The 15,694-nt window shown below is 36.9% G+C and overlaps 1 protein-coding gene across 3 annotated transcripts in view; it reads right to left on the bottom strand.

Moving 5' to 3' along the window:
• Positions 1-15,694, bottom strand: part of EDIL3 (EGF like repeats and discoidin domains 3) — a 406,469-nt gene that overhangs the window by 220,421 nt on the left and 170,354 nt on the right. For 2 of the 3 annotated variants that reach the window (XM_039241046.1, XM_039241047.1), the window contains one exon: positions 6,362-6,490. The exons of the other annotated variant lie outside the window; for it this stretch is intronic. In XM_039241046.1, coding sequence (XP_039096977.1) covers positions 6,362-6,490 — 129 coding nt within the window. The remainder of the gene's footprint in view (positions 1-6,361; positions 6,491-15,694) is intronic. 3 annotated transcript variants of the gene reach the window in all.

Genomic DNA, 15,694 nt, shown 5'->3' with positions numbered 1-15,694 from the left:
GGAAGCGGGACAGAAGATTAGTATTATTTTTGTATGTAATTTTTTATTTCAACTTTTAATTTAAATTCTAATCAGTTAAAATATATGGTAAAATTGGTTTCAGGTGTAGAATTTAGTGATTCAACACTTACATAGAACACCCAGTGCTTATTACAACAAGTGCCCTCAATATCCATCATTGATTTAGCCCATCCTCCACTCACCTCCCTCCATCAACCTTCAGTAGGGACAAAGGACTGTTAATTCCAGTTTTTATAGACATGTTATTTCTAGCACATAACACAGTGTGAAGTTTTGAGTGTTTGTTAAATTGAATTGAATTATCAGATAAGAAAGTTGAAGCACAGAACCATTAAGTGCTAATTGACCATTCATCAACTGAGCTAGAGACAGCTGCATCAAAAAACCTGATGTAATCCAGAAGTCTTCCCTAACAGCATGCTTCCTCCAGTGTAAATTGGGGAGTAGAGGCCATTCTTTGAGCCAGTTGTCCTTAGCTTTGTACACCCACAGACCATATGGGTGCTTTTAACTATATTCAGGGTACTGACCAAAGATTTTGATGCAATAGAGGGAGGTGGGATGAGAGTCTGCATGTTCACTAAGCACCACCTAACACATAAAACATGTAATTGCCAAGTATGTTATTAAGCCAATTAACAATGATCCCCAAAATGGCAAATATCATTGGCTAACTCTGAGAAAAGTGAAATATTTGAGTTACGAAAGTTAAAGGACTCATTGGCCCATGCTGCATCAGCTTGGAATCTGTATCTTTTTTGCTATAATACAACTTCCTTTTTAATCTTGATCATATGGAATTCAAACGATTTCGTTTTTTAGTCATTGAAGCAATCCTTGCCACAGGTCTTAAAAAGCACTTTGATTTCCTTCCTGAATTCAATGCCAAGGTTTGTGACACAAATAAATGCCTGGTTTCAAAGATGGAAATCATTACTGTCAGTATTACTGATAAGTGTTTTCTAATGTTAAGTTAGAATAATACTACTCATAAAGTCATAATAAATATCTGATAGGGGATAAAATGTAAAAAAATAAATATTTGTGGAATGTATGAATCCACTAATCAATAGTGTAAAATTAAGACCAAACTAGTTTACAATAGTTAGCATAACATATAAGGACAAAAGTTTTCTGGCCAACTTCTTCAGTGGCCAAAGGCACTAGGGAACATATTGTCTTCAGCTAATCTGATAATGTGGGCTAGTTCTTTAAACCAGTCTTTTTTCTTTCAGGGCTTGGTGGGTACCTAGATCAGCTCTCTTTCCTCAAAGAATAAGAACCAAGAGAATCTGTGCTTAACAGGAATTGAAGGCCGGGAGCTGTGGACACGTAGAGAACAATGCAGAGAATGCCTTCAGTGATAAGATGGACAAGGAGTTCTGGGAATGAAAAAATTGTCCTTCCCTAAGGCATTAGATTTGTTACTAGGCAACAAATAAAATATGATTACTTCTAGCCAGTGCAAAATAAGGCTCCTAGAAGAAAATTGTGTACTTAAAAATTCCTTTCAAAAGTCTAACATTTAGACAATTTTGGTGCTCAATTCATCCTATAATTTACCTCTTATAATTCATACACACACACACATGCATGTATATACATACACGTACCTATATTAAATGTGTGTGTTTCATGTTACTCTATGGCATTTTAAGAGCACATATAATTTGGTAATTCTATATAAAAATTAATGCTAGTTATTAGTCTGATAAAGTTATAACCTCTGCTACTTTCATGATCAAAAAGGCACACATAATGGCTAAAATTCAAAAAATTAAAGTAACAAATGCTGGTGGGGATATGGAACACTGGAACTCTCCTCTATTGCTGCTAAGTATGTAAAATGGTACAACCACTGTAGAAGGCAGTTGGAAGTTTCTTACTTTTTTTTTTTTTTAATGTTTTTTATTTATTTCTAGGAGAGAGAGAGAGACAGAGACAGCATGAGCAGGGGAGGGTCAGAGAAAGAGGGAGTCACAGACTGAAACAGGCTCCAGGTTCTGAGCTGGCAGTCAGCACAGAGCCCAACGCAGGGCTCAAACCCACGAACTGCGAGATCACGACCTAAGCAAAAGTCGGACGCTTAACCGACTAAGCCACCCGGGTGCCCCTTCTTACTCTTTTTTTAAAATCTGTATTTATTTTGACAGAGAGAGGGAGTGGATGCACATACAAACAGGGGAGGGGAAGAGAGAGAGAGAGGGAGAGAGGTAATACCAAGCCGGCTCCACTCTCTTCAATCCAAAGCCTGACACAGGGCTTGATCTCATGAACCACGAGATCATGGCCTCAGCTGAAATCAAGAGTCACGCTTAACTGCCTGAGCTACCCAGGTGCCCTGAGGTTTTTTACTCTTACATGCACTCTTAAAAAATGACTCAGCAATTGGAATCCTAGGTATTTACTCAGGTATGTTTAAAACTATGTCACACAAGACAAAAGAAAAAGATGCACATGAATGTTTATAGCAGCCCTATGTATAAGTGCCAAAAAATTGGAAACAACCAAGGTGTTCTTCAATAGGTGAATGAATCAACAAACAGTGATACATCTATAAAATGGAGTATTATTCAGTGGTTCTTTTTCTTAAAGCTATCAAGACATGGAGGAAACTTACATATATATGGCTAAGCGAAAAAAGTCAGAAAAGAATACATACTATTTTATTACAGCCATATACACTGTAGGATTCCAACTCCATGACATTCTAGAAAAGGAATAACTATAGAGATGATAAAAAAAAAAAAAATCAGTGCTTGCCAGGGATTTGGCAAAGGAAGAAGGTATGACTAGGCAGAGCACAGAAGATTTTTAGGTCAGTGAAACCCTTTATGAGCCTATGGTAGATACATGATATTATATATTTTTCAAAATCTTTAGGGCTGTATAATACAAAAAAAGTGAACCCTAGTACAAACTATGCACCTCATTTCAAAATAATGTATCACTACTGTTTTATCAATTATAACAAATAAACCCTATTAATGAGAATGCTAATAATAGGGAAGCAATGCAGGCAGGTAGAGGGATAAATGGGAACTTCCTGCTCAACTTCTCTGTAAACCTAAAACTACTCTAAGACCTAAAATCTATTAATTAAAAAAATCATATGTAGATAATATTAATGTTAACTCTGGAAACATTTTTTTTCTAATTTGTAACATACTGACAAAATGGTTGTTAAAATAAGTCTGTTAATTATGTATTTATCATTCCTGTATCATGAAACTTAAATTTCTTTAGCTATATCCCAAAAGATATTTAATTCACATTCTACCATGTTAATAAGTTCCCCTTTTATGGCATCTAAGAATTTTTTCAATCCTTTTTCCAAATGAAATGTTCATATTTTATTGGTACATTTCTCATTTTTATTGATTTTCAATATAGTTCTACTTTGCAAAAATCATAATAAGTATTTTTCCTATAATGTGGTGTTATATAACTGAATGCTGATTACTTTTAGCTACTGAAAGTCTTGTGCAGAATTTCTCAATCTTCAGTATGTGTGTGGGTGTCTACTGGGGATCATTTGGAGAAAAACAGATTTCTGATTTAGTGAAGTGGTCCTGACAATCTACATTTCTAACAAGATTCCAGGAAATTCTGATGCATGACCCCACAGTTTGAGTAGCAAGGTTCTAGAGCATATCTGGGCCACGGAACTATTGCCATTGTGAAAAATAAACCCAAATACTCAGCAGTTCTTACAAGGGATTAAATAGCTGTGGGGTTGTTGTTGTTGTTTGTTTTTGTTTTTGTTTGGGTTTTTTGTTTGTTTGACTGTTTCTCCTACTGAAAAAGCAACCAGGGCTCCCAGAACTTTAAATCTACTTTTCCAATATGCAATCCTTTCCAATTTCATCTATAAAGAGAATGGTTGATAACTTTTGTACAGTAAGCAAGCTACCCATTTAATTAAAATACTCTCCTTGCTTGTATGAACTGAAGACCATCTATTTCTAGCTCAATTATTTAATTTATGTATCTTCAATCATAGAAAGATCAAACAACTTGCTCAAGGTCACTTAATCAATAACTGCAAAGGTCAGGTGTAAATCCAGGTCTCGGAATTCAAATCCAGTCCTTTTCCCTCCATTCTCTGTTGTTTCTGACAATGATGCATTCCAGAGAATAGCGACTAGTTTCTTGAGATCACAGAATCACAGCTCTGAATTGAAAATCTCAGCTTCAGACTTCCCAGGGCAATTCCTAACATGGGTTTAATGTCTTGTGGGGAACCAGGTGCAACAAGGAAGATAATTTCTTTGTGCTTCAAAATAAGCCTTGGAACTCAATGAAATTATGTGGGTTAATAAGCTTATTTGAATACAGCGTAAGGTAGGAGAGAAAAGAATTTTATGTTCCACCATGGAGAATGGAGGCAAGATTAGTTTGCTTTATTTCTCCAAACCTGATGGTTCTCTTGAAAGAATTCATAGCTCACCATGTATGGGAGTCAGAGGGAGGTGGACACTTCCCCAGCACCCTGTCCAGGGCAACCTCCTTTATACTGGGACTACCAAATGATGACCAGCTGTCTTCAATGGGACTTCCAAGCTATGAAAGATAACTGAAACTAAATTTTTCTTCACAATACAAAGAAAACAAGATGACGCAGAGAAGTGAAAATAATTTTATGCCATTGTATAGACATTATTAGTTGGAATTTATATTTGGAGTTTCTCAACCTCTGGTTTAAGGACCAGGCCCAACTTCACACAGACATCAGCAGTAGGTTAGGGTTAGAGAGTTCATCAACATGAAATATTTAAGTGACACTAGGGTCTACACATGCCGTCTAAATACAGTTAGAATCTGTGTATACTCTTACACTCTCCCTCCTAGAGCCCTGCAGCACAAGAAAGAAAAAGTAAGGGTGTTCTGATCTTGGAAGAAATTTCTGCCTCTCAACATTGGGCAGCATCCCATTATGAAAATTCTGTTCTCATTTCAAGGGCAGATTCCTCTGTAAGTGTGTGTATTTGGATGTAAGTGGCTCAAGTGAGGTGCTCAAGTGGGTGGCCAGACTGTCTTCCTCTAGGCACTGCTGACACCATGTCACAGATATTGTAAACAAGCAAGATTAGTAATATTCTCTTTATGGGATTAAGTGAATGTCAAAGCAGCCAAGTTTTTGGACTCCCTTGTCTGTCTGTCTGGGGATGTTCTGAAGTGTTCGTGTGTGAACACTGAGCAATAATGCTATAATAAGAGAGAATCAGCCTTGGCAACTCTGGACCCAGTCTGAGAAAAATCAGTAGCCTCTCAGTTCCTTGTGGGTGATCTGATCTAGTAGAGATAATTATAGGCAGTTTAGGTGCCTGGTGTAAAGAGCACAAATGCCGCTATACTATAATTGTCTTCTACAGAACGTTTATAAATTCCCAGTCACGGCAAGTCTCCAGAAAAGTACATTATGCCCCCACAGTTGCAGAGCCAGGAGGTATTCTATGTTTTTTGCTGCTGGTTGGAAATCTGGCTCCGGCTGACATATCCAGCTTTGCCTTATTCCTAACATCATGGTCTTATCCATCACTCCAATATTTAGAGCTCATGTATTCATTCCCCATTCTTCCTACCATGTACGATTCCTCCATTCCCCTCCCTCTGATCAAAATCCTCTCCCTCCTTCAAGACTCAGCTCACATGGGACATCCTCCTTAAGAGCGTGCCCTGACAGCATACTGTCCACTGTGGCTTCCCTGCTTGCTGCACCCCTACTGCAGCTAAGGACCCCCAACCACTCACTTGGCATTTCTGTTGAGCCACACTTCTAAGAAGACAGCATCATAAGCAGTCCTATTTTTTTTTAACTCTTCAGGATAAATATGAATGGGGATAAAAGTGAGAAGTGAGTATAACACATTTATTGAACTTTCAAAGATTTTATGCTAAAAATGCCAACACTGGAAGCAGGAGGAAACTGGATTATTGAGAGAGCTGGGTGGGCAGTTTTCTTTTCTGAGTGTATCTCTGAACCTCATCAACAGAATAATGTTTGGGAAGCATGAAGAATATAGCTTCAGGACAAGTATGAAAGAAATAGGCAGATAGAAGCTTAAAATAAAGGCAACCCTTTGCAAGTATGGCTGGATGATATTGAAAAAGGGCCGACATGAAGTACTGACCCCATACACCACTGGGGGGACTGGGACATAGTCCAGGAGTCCTCAGCAGGAGATGTGGTATGTTCAGTGGGAGAAAGGTGGCATTATCCAACTCAGGGTTCTCTGCTGCTGGAAGCTGCTCTCAGTCTACTAACAGTAAGAATGATAATAACTTGCATACTTTGCAATCAATAATAATAAAAGCACAATGACTGGGGAAGACTTACTGTGCTGACAGTGAATCCCATTAAATCCTCGAGGACATTTACAAACATAACCTATGAATGTGTCCCCTCTGTAAGCCTCACTGATTTCGCAGGTTCCTCCATTATGGCATGGGTTAGGAATGCAGGGACCTGAAAGGCAGAAAAAAAATTCCTGCATGAGGGAGATGCTCTAAAGTAGTTATCAGGTCAACATTTTGCAATTAACAATTTCATAGATATTACAAACATATTTATAGATATTTCTGCATATTCTTGGTATAGGAAATAGAGTTGTTACATGGCCTCTAAGACTAATGGCCTGGGATTGAATCCTGGTTTCACTATTTCCTAGCCATGTGGTCTTGGAGGATTTAGTTAACCTCTCTGTGCTTCAGTCTCACCCTGTATTAAATGTTGGAATTAATAGAATCTATCTCAAAAAGTGATGATACAGATGAAAAAGAAAACGTACATATCAAACACCCAGAAAATTGTCTGTAACATATTAAGCAGTCAAAAAATATTAGCACTAAGTGAAATATTGTTATTAAGGTCTCCAAATCATAAAATACCTTCTGCATATTTAAAAAAGTAATACTGAATGGCAATTTCTGGACTTACTATCACTGAAGACCTTTTGTAAACCTGCTGCTGAAAATAGCATTTACTTGCATATGACCATAGCCGCATAGTCCAAGGTACTATGGACACCCTGGCTGCAATATTTTTACTATTTATGAGTTTGTAGTGAGGCATGTTTCTACAAACAACAATTTGATGGCCTGTGTCCATCACAGGCATTCTCCCCCCAGTAAATCTTCTGTATCTCTAATTCTGTCTTATGGTTGGCTCCTTTGAAGGATGCTAATTGACCCAGGACAGAATACACACTGGGCACAGTGAAGAAGGGAAGAGAGACATTAAAGGAAGTATAAACTCTCTCTGGGAGATGAAGAGAGGCCAAAGAAAGATATCTAATACTCTCTAATTTTGTGTTCTTAAACTTTGTTTAACGAAAAAGACTAGAACACATTTCTGAGTGAAAGAAAAACCACCAAAGTTAAGACATGCATATTAGAAAAGAAAGATTAATTACACTGTGTGTCTTTGTATGAAAAGGTGAGGGGCGCCTGGGTGGCTTAGTCGGTTAAGTGTCCGACTTTCACTTAGGTCATGATCTCGTGGTTCGTGGGTTCGGGCCCCGCGTCGGGCTCTGTGCTGACTGCCAGCTCAGAGCCTGGAGCCTGTTTCAGTCTGTGACTCCCTCTCTCTCTGACCCTCCCCTGCTCTCGCTGTCTCTCTCTCTCTCCTAGAAATAAATAAAACATTAAAAAAAAAAAAAAAAGGTGAATGCCTGAGTCTTAGAGGAAGATTAGTCAAGAAAAGGAGCATGTGGATTCAGCAGATTGTAGAAGGTAGGCTATAATGATAACAAGGAGGTGAGAATAGTGATAACTGAAGCACCTGGGAGAGAGCTCCATTAGGCAAGGCTGTTGGAAGAGTCCAATAGTGAATGGCTCCTCAAGTATGAGGCAAAGCCATTTAGAGACTTACAGACAGGAAAGGAAATTCACCATCATCACTTTGAGCTTCCAACAGGAAGCACTTAGGGGGTGAGCAACATTGTCTTGCACTGAGGCAAGACTTTAATGTTTTTTATTTTTTTTAATGTTTTATTTATTTCTGAGAGAGAGAGAGAGAGAAAGAGCGAGAGCGAGCGAGCAAGCATGAAAAGGGGAGGGTCAGAGAGAGAGGGAGATACACAATCTGAAACAGGCTCCATGGTCTGAACTAGCTGTCAGTAAGTAGTTCGCGAGGCTTGAACCCACAAACCATGAGATCATGACCTGCGCCGAAGTCGGATGCTTAATCAACTGGGCCACCCAGGCGCCCCTGAGGCGAGACTTTAAAATTTGAATCCTTTCTCCAGCAACAGTCTTGGAAACTCAGTTTCTTTCAGTTTAAAATTTTGTGAAATTCAATAGTAGTAGAGTCTAATAAGAATATGCATGAAATAGAACACCACGTGGTAACTCTACATCTTGTTGATAGGGCCAACTTTCAACAAGTGAAAGAAAAGTAGTTTATCTGGGATTTTTCTCCAGTTACCTACGCATCAATTAAAAACAATACATTTATTTAAGGAGACGGTTTTGTGTGGTATGGTATGTTAACTAAACTAACCACAACCACCAGTTGGTACACTGCCAATGTTTAAGACAGGAAGATGGAACAGCACCAACGATCTGTTTTGTGGCAACTGGAATCAGGTTGCTCCCATTGCTAAAATATGCAACTCATGCCGCAGAACCTCTTCTTTCTCAGTTTTTCCTTCATCCCTCCTCTCAAAACAATTCACATTTGATGGTACCTTACAGTTTATAAATTATTTTCACAAAGATAATCTCTTTATTTCTCTCAGCTACTCCGTGAGATCACTGTCATTACCATAAGTTTTTAAATTAAAAAAAAGTAGGGTACAAATATTAGATAATGTTTCTCAAATGAATATCTATGAGTATTGCCTTTAGGACTCAAACTAAGAGTCTGTGATCCCAAAGCCTACATTTTTTACAGACTGAAAGGTGGCGAAGGGGTAATGAAAAAGAAGTGATTTAGAGTTTTGATTCATCAGTTCACTTCAAAATAAGAAAAGCTATGAAAGGTTTTTTATTAACTGATAAGCAATAGCCATGTATATAACTGCTAGAGAAAAAAATATGTAGGTAATTACACTCAAAGAATTATATAATTTTAAACAAATAAGGAGCCTTGGAGATCACCTAATCCAATCTTTCCAATTTTGCAGATGAGAAAACAAAGCCTAATAAGTGTTCAGTAATTTCTGAAAACTAGAAACACAAACTAAAACAAAACAAACAAACCCAAAAAAACCTAATAGAAGAAAAATTTGGTTTAAGGATTTGTAACTAGGAGGAAAATAGTTTTAAGTTATAAAAACCAAAAATGATTAAGCTATTCTTGCCCCTTGAAGAGTGTGATGTCATTTATATTCTAGAGAAAGTAGACGTGTTCTATGCTCTCTTCCTCTTAAAAAGCTGGTTGAGGAAGTGATTGAAAAAAAAAAAAAAGGCTGAAACAGTAAGGCTTCCACCAATTCTTAGGAACAGTTCAAGCCAGGATTCCAAGGAGGGTGATCTCTGGAATTCACTTTGAATAACAAGGGGCAAATAGGAGCCTGAAAGAACTTATTCCCTTTACTCAAGCCTACTGCACCTTAGGAAAAGTAGAATGTGGCTCAAAGTTGAGGATGAGTTAGTGGTTCTGCATAATAAAGGGAAGAACTTAGGAATGAGTGGAGAAAAACCAGGTGAGGAGACCCCAAAGCAGAGCTGGAAGTGACTTGAGGGACAGAGTAGGGCCAAGCAGTATAGTGTGAGGTTGTAATATGTGAAGAAAAGTAGCTAGTAAGAAAGTGTAGTATCTAAAATTCAGATTTAAGTTGTGAGCACAGCTCCTATGTGAACTGTCTCCGCTGGAGCATCCAGTTCCACACTTGAGTCTGCGAGACACACAGACCTGTGCGTAGTGTTTGGGGAAATCAAGGGCAAAAGGGCTGTGCCATTCATCCGGCTCGTACTGGTGGAAAGGACGAAATGCTACAGCACATGAAGCCCGAGGGATTCAAGAATCCAGTGGATATAGGAGGCAGAAGACAGCGCTGACAGAGTATCTAAAGTTCCAGACACTCTAGATATTTCCTGAGGGCATAGGTGAAGCCTGCTTGGCAATCTTGGTACAACCTCAGAGATTCCCAATAGATAGGAGTTAGAGTGTTGGGGCTGATTTTATTTACAACCCAAAGAACATCAAGACCTCAGCTGACATCTGAGTTTCAGAAAAAGATTACCTGTTAACAGAGGTTGTGACTGCTGTTATTTTTCCTAGTCTAAGAAATTCTATGATTTTCATTTAAAGGGTGAGGATGAGGTAAAGTAAATGGGACAAGGATTTAACCTTTCTACAGTGCCTTATATGCTAAGCAACATGAAGTATACATAGTATTCTTTCTAATGGTCTGTAAGAATAGATCTTCATTTTAGAGGCCAGAAAACAGACTTGCCCAGGGAGGTTAAGTGACATGCCTAACTGGAAAAGGCAAAATTATAATACACTCTGTGTGACTACAAATCTTTGCACTTTCTATTGAGCCACACTCCCTGCCATGTTGGAGGTCTGTATATTAATTTTTTAATCTTGATAGATGCAAACAGAATCAGCATGAATTCACTAAGCATAATCCTATAAATAATGCAAAACTCCAAAGCCTTCCTAAATGGAAATATTTCAGAGTATTTTCAGGAAATGGTCAGTGTGTATTAGATATTATGAATATAGATAGATCACTCTGCTATATCAGCAGTGCTCCACTCTCTATTGCAGCTATGTTTGAAATCAACTGACAAACGGGTATATTTCCCCAATATTATTTTGTAATCACATATTTTATATGTATATACTCTTGCTTGCACTAGGAGGATAAGAAATTGACTTTGTCTAACACAAAGGTTTTGTTTGTCCCTAATAATCATACTGTGAAACTTATGTTGTATGCCTTGTACATAGTCTTTTAGAGTACTCATGACAGAGTGTCCCTTTTCCCCATTAGACCATAAATTCTCTATGCGCAGAGTCATGTATATAGTAGGTGCTGGATATATTTTGAATAAACATGGGTATGACAAAATGAGTGACAACCATTACGTATTATGCATAAACCACATCCAAATTTAGGTTTATAAGATACCAAGGTCTTTTGGCTTTTCACCTGGTAATGAATTAGGATACTTTCTGTAACTTTTCTAAACCTTTCAAGGTTCAAATTCTTTAAATCTGTAATTAAGTTCCAATATTTTTCATCTCTAATACAGTTTAATCTTCTAGCTAGTTTAAGCTACATCTGTAATAGTATTACAATTGTAAACAACAGATCATTAGAATGTAAACTTTTGCATAATAATTATATGTATCTTAATTCTTTGGTAAATAAAGAATTAAGAAACATGTAACATTTTATCATGTCATCAATAGTGTTTTGTTCTGCTAATTTACCAAGTCTTTCTCCAGGTGGTAAGTGGGCTAATCATATGAGAATCAGAGATCCCAGGAAACTCTCTTTCTGTTTTTGTGTTTTCCCTTGTCCAATATATCAACTATTTTATATGGAAAATAAGTATTATTTTCAGGTCTTGACATACTGATAAATAATCATCATCATCTATAGCATATATTATTGCTTGTACTGTGAGGGTAAGAGAAACACAGGCCCTGATTTTGATCAACATAGAATGTTTTGGTTTTTGGTTTTAGACGTTCTGACTTCAGTTAAATAACATTTATTTATTAGGCACTTATTATGTGTTAAGCACTCTACTAGTAATTGGATAGGTATTTTCAATAGAATTAAAATAGCAGTTGGAAGAGTAAGCTGACAACACAAGAAAATATTTAGTCATTCATTTTATGCACCTCATTTATTAAAGATAATTTAATAATAAAATAAAATAATAAGTAATGGCTATCCTTTATTGCAAATATAACATGCTCAGTATACGTGTGTGTTTGCATGTGTATGTGTGTGTTTGTGTGTGTATGGATATCTATACATGTTGATATATAGATATTCATATATATAGAAAGAGTTTACATAATGGCTTCTGGAAATTTAATTCTAGGATTTCCTTAGTGAAATCATATTAACAAATGTTTGCAATATGGCCACATTCTTCACATTTACTGCCAAAACTTTGGTATATTTAGGGCATCTCATATCTTTTCTATAACATGTAAGCATACATATATATTATATACACATATGACTTATACATAGCTTTGAAAACAGTTTTATAGCAGAGCAAAATTTTCAAACAAATGAGGATTATTCAACCACTTAGAGCTTGTAAAAACAAAATAAAACAAAGATTATCTTGATTCTTTTTTACTTCAAAAGTCTCTTTTAAAAGGTTTGTTTCATTTTGTATTATACATCTATATAAAAGGAGTATACAGAGTGGTAGTTACAAGCTCCATTTCTAATTAGTATTCATAAAAGTCCAAATCATCTGATTAGACAGCAACACTTGATAATATCACTCTTAACAATAAAAGTATAAGTGGACTTTCAAGATGCAAAAGGCTTCAGGGAGTTTTAAAATCAATAATGCTATAATGCTTTTGTAGGTAATCTTTAAGTAGTTCCTAACACAATGGGGACAGTATATGATCAATATTAATGAACAACTGAATTCCACAGCATGCTTTCCAGGCATTTTTATGCAAGCTCATATAAGAATGTCAACAAGATTAATTGCTCACAAAAGTAAGATCTATATGGTTTGTTACTTTTCTGCATTTACCTTCTCACAATCTCAAAAGTAGAAAGGTGAAGTTATTTCCGTATGTGTAACATGGTTAGTTTTTCAAACATTCAGCAACTATACCCCAAATCATGAATTCCTTATAGTGTGTAAGCAGATTATTAGGAAGTAAATAGGTTAACCCTCTCTTGTGATTATGTGTACATAGGCTTGGCCAACTTTACAAATTATTCTCCTAATACACTGGCAGTTAGGTATTAAAAATAAATGTACATTTTAGATTATATAATAAGGAAATGCCAGTCAGGCAATATCAAGAGCACAGTTTCACTATCTGTTCTCTCAGTAGAATGAAAAAGGAACAATTATTACCCAAAAGTTCACTTCAAAATCTGATCTTAAGAACACATTGAAGTCCTTTTATTATACTATTGCTTTTACATTTGATAAGGTTAGAACATGTTGGCAGTTGCCATTTTGAGCCATTGCCACTCTAGTTTAAAACCAGTTTGAAAAAGAAAAAAAAAATTATTCTGGGAATGTTGAAATGATTGATGTTTCCCAAACCATTTTTTACACTTCTTGTTTCTCTTTCTACTCCTCTTCAATCCCCCCTTTCCTCCTCCTCCTCTCTCTTTACATTTAAAAATGTAAAGTGCAAACTCAGCCATTTGAGGAGAAAAAATATCTATGGGTGTTTTGTACATATAAAGGTGGGTAAACTATAAAAAAACATAAAACATTCCATTTTAGAGGAGGAATGAGAAAATTTAACAAATTGTTCTTTATATATAAAAATATTTGAATAGCTTATAAAAGTTGAAATCTGGACCTAAGAGTTGTTGTTGTTTTTAAATATCAGCTAGTAAACTTTCTCCTAAAGAATTAATACTGAATTCCTTATAAACAATTGTCCACAAGAAAACACTGAAATAATTAGTGGCTAAAGTGTTTCTAGAGTCTGTACATAACAAGGTACTACAAAGAGGTGGCGTCAAACAACAGAAACTTATTCCTTCAAAGTTCTGTAGTCTAGAAGTCTGAAACCAAAGTGTCCAGAGGACCAATCTCCCTCTGAAGGCTCAAGGGAAAAAATCTGTCCTTGTCTCTTTCAGTGTCTGGTGGCTCTTACATTCCTAGGTTTATGGCAGTATAACTCCAAAATCTGCCTTCAGTCTCATGTGCCTTCTTCCTGTGTTTCCGTGTGTTCTCTCCTCTTCTTAGAAGGACACAAGTCATTGGATTTAGGGCCCACTCTCTTTTTTTTTATTTTTTATTTTTTTAATGTTTTATTTATTTCTAGGAGAGAGAGAGAGAGAGAGAGAGAGACAGCACGAGCAGGGGAGGGTCAGAGAGAGAGGGATTCACAGACTCTGAAACAGGCTCCAGCCTCTGAGCTGGCAGTCAGCACAGAGCCCGATGCGGGGCTCGAACCCACGAACCGCGGGATCATGACCCAAGCGAAAGTCGGACGCTTAACCGACTAAGCCACCCAGGCGCCCCAAGGGCCCACTCTCATCCAGGGTGATTTCCTCTCAAGATCCTTAATTAATTATATCTGAAAAGCCCCTGTGATGATCTGAACTTTGTTTTCTGAACATTCACACTGAAGCCATAAACTTTTTTGTCTCAGGATGTGACTGTATTTGGAGACAAGGACTTTAAAGTAATTAAGATTAAGCAAGTTCATATGGGTCTAATCCAAGCCAACTTCCCTTATAAGGAGCAAATGTGGACCTACAAAAGAGACATCAGTGATTTGCACACACAGAAAAAAAATGCATGTGAGGACAAAGCAAGAAGTGGGCTATATACAACCCAAGAAGAAAGGCTTCTTGAGGAATCAAAGCTGCCAACACCTTGACCTTGCACTTGGGACACTTCTCAGGAAATGTATTTCTGTTGTTTAAGCCACCAAGCCACGGAATTTTGTTATGGCAACCCTAGTAAACTAATAGACTCCCTATTTACAAATAAGGTCACAATCTGAGATTCCTGGTAGGCATGAATTTTGGAGAGGTACTATTCAAACCACTATAGTCCCCAAGTAGTCATTTTCTTGCATCAATGGAGTTGATTAAGAAAACTAGAGCTTTCATTGACTGTTAAAGTTGGCTGGCCAAGTACTCATATTTATCAACAACTAACACTATTTTTACTTGGCTCTCATTACAAGATGAGGAGAGCATTTTAAACTTGGAGCAAGGCCTAGAAAAAGTGCAGAAATGGCTATTTATTTGGCATCAAGGAGGATCTGGCATTGCAAGATAGAATGAAGTACCAAAAAAGTTATTAAGATTTCTTGGGGTTGATCTTTATCCACTTAAAACACTGTCTAGAGTTGGACTTGCCAATGGCAGTGCTGTTTTACATAATCTGTCAACAATCTGAGAAAGTCTTTATATATGTATTATTTCTATAAACACATACCATCATTCATGTCACAATAGTTGATATATCTTCTTTTTCCAATAAACAAGTATATTATTAAACATTAGTATGATCTTTAAAAAATTAATTATAAACTATAGCAAAAGGAAGAATCAATGCACAAAGTGATAACTCTTGCTATTGCAATATTCTTTCATGGAGCATAGTATAGTCTCTCATTCTCTCCTCTGTCCATTCATCTGGCACACTACTGCTGAAGTAAGATTCCAAAATCACCAATCACACAATGGAAATTCTCAGCTTGGATGATTGATTGATTGACTTAGAGAGACAAGCAGAGAAACGGAGAGAAAATTATCTATCTATCTATCTATCTATCTATCTATCTATCTATCTATCTGTTTGTCTGTCTACTGACACAGAGGCAGAGAAAGGGAAAGAGTGAATTCCAAGCAGGCTCTGTACTCAAACAGACAAACCAAGAGATCATGATCTTAGACAAAACCAAGAGTCAGAAGTTTAACTGACTGAGCCACCAAGGGACCCCTCAGCTGGGAATGTTTTATTATGCAAATAGAAATCTGTCTCAATACTCTATAGTCATAATGCACATACACTTTTTTTT

The sequence above is a fragment of the Hyaena hyaena genome, unplaced genomic scaffold, assembly GCF_003009895.1.
Source record: "Hyaena hyaena isolate Hyena2069 unplaced genomic scaffold, ASM300989v1 scaffold_188, whole genome shotgun sequence".
Classification (NCBI taxonomy): Eukaryota; Metazoa; Chordata; class Mammalia; order Carnivora; family Hyaenidae; genus Hyaena; species Hyaena hyaena.
This window is presented reverse-complemented; position numbering and strand designations above follow the sequence as displayed.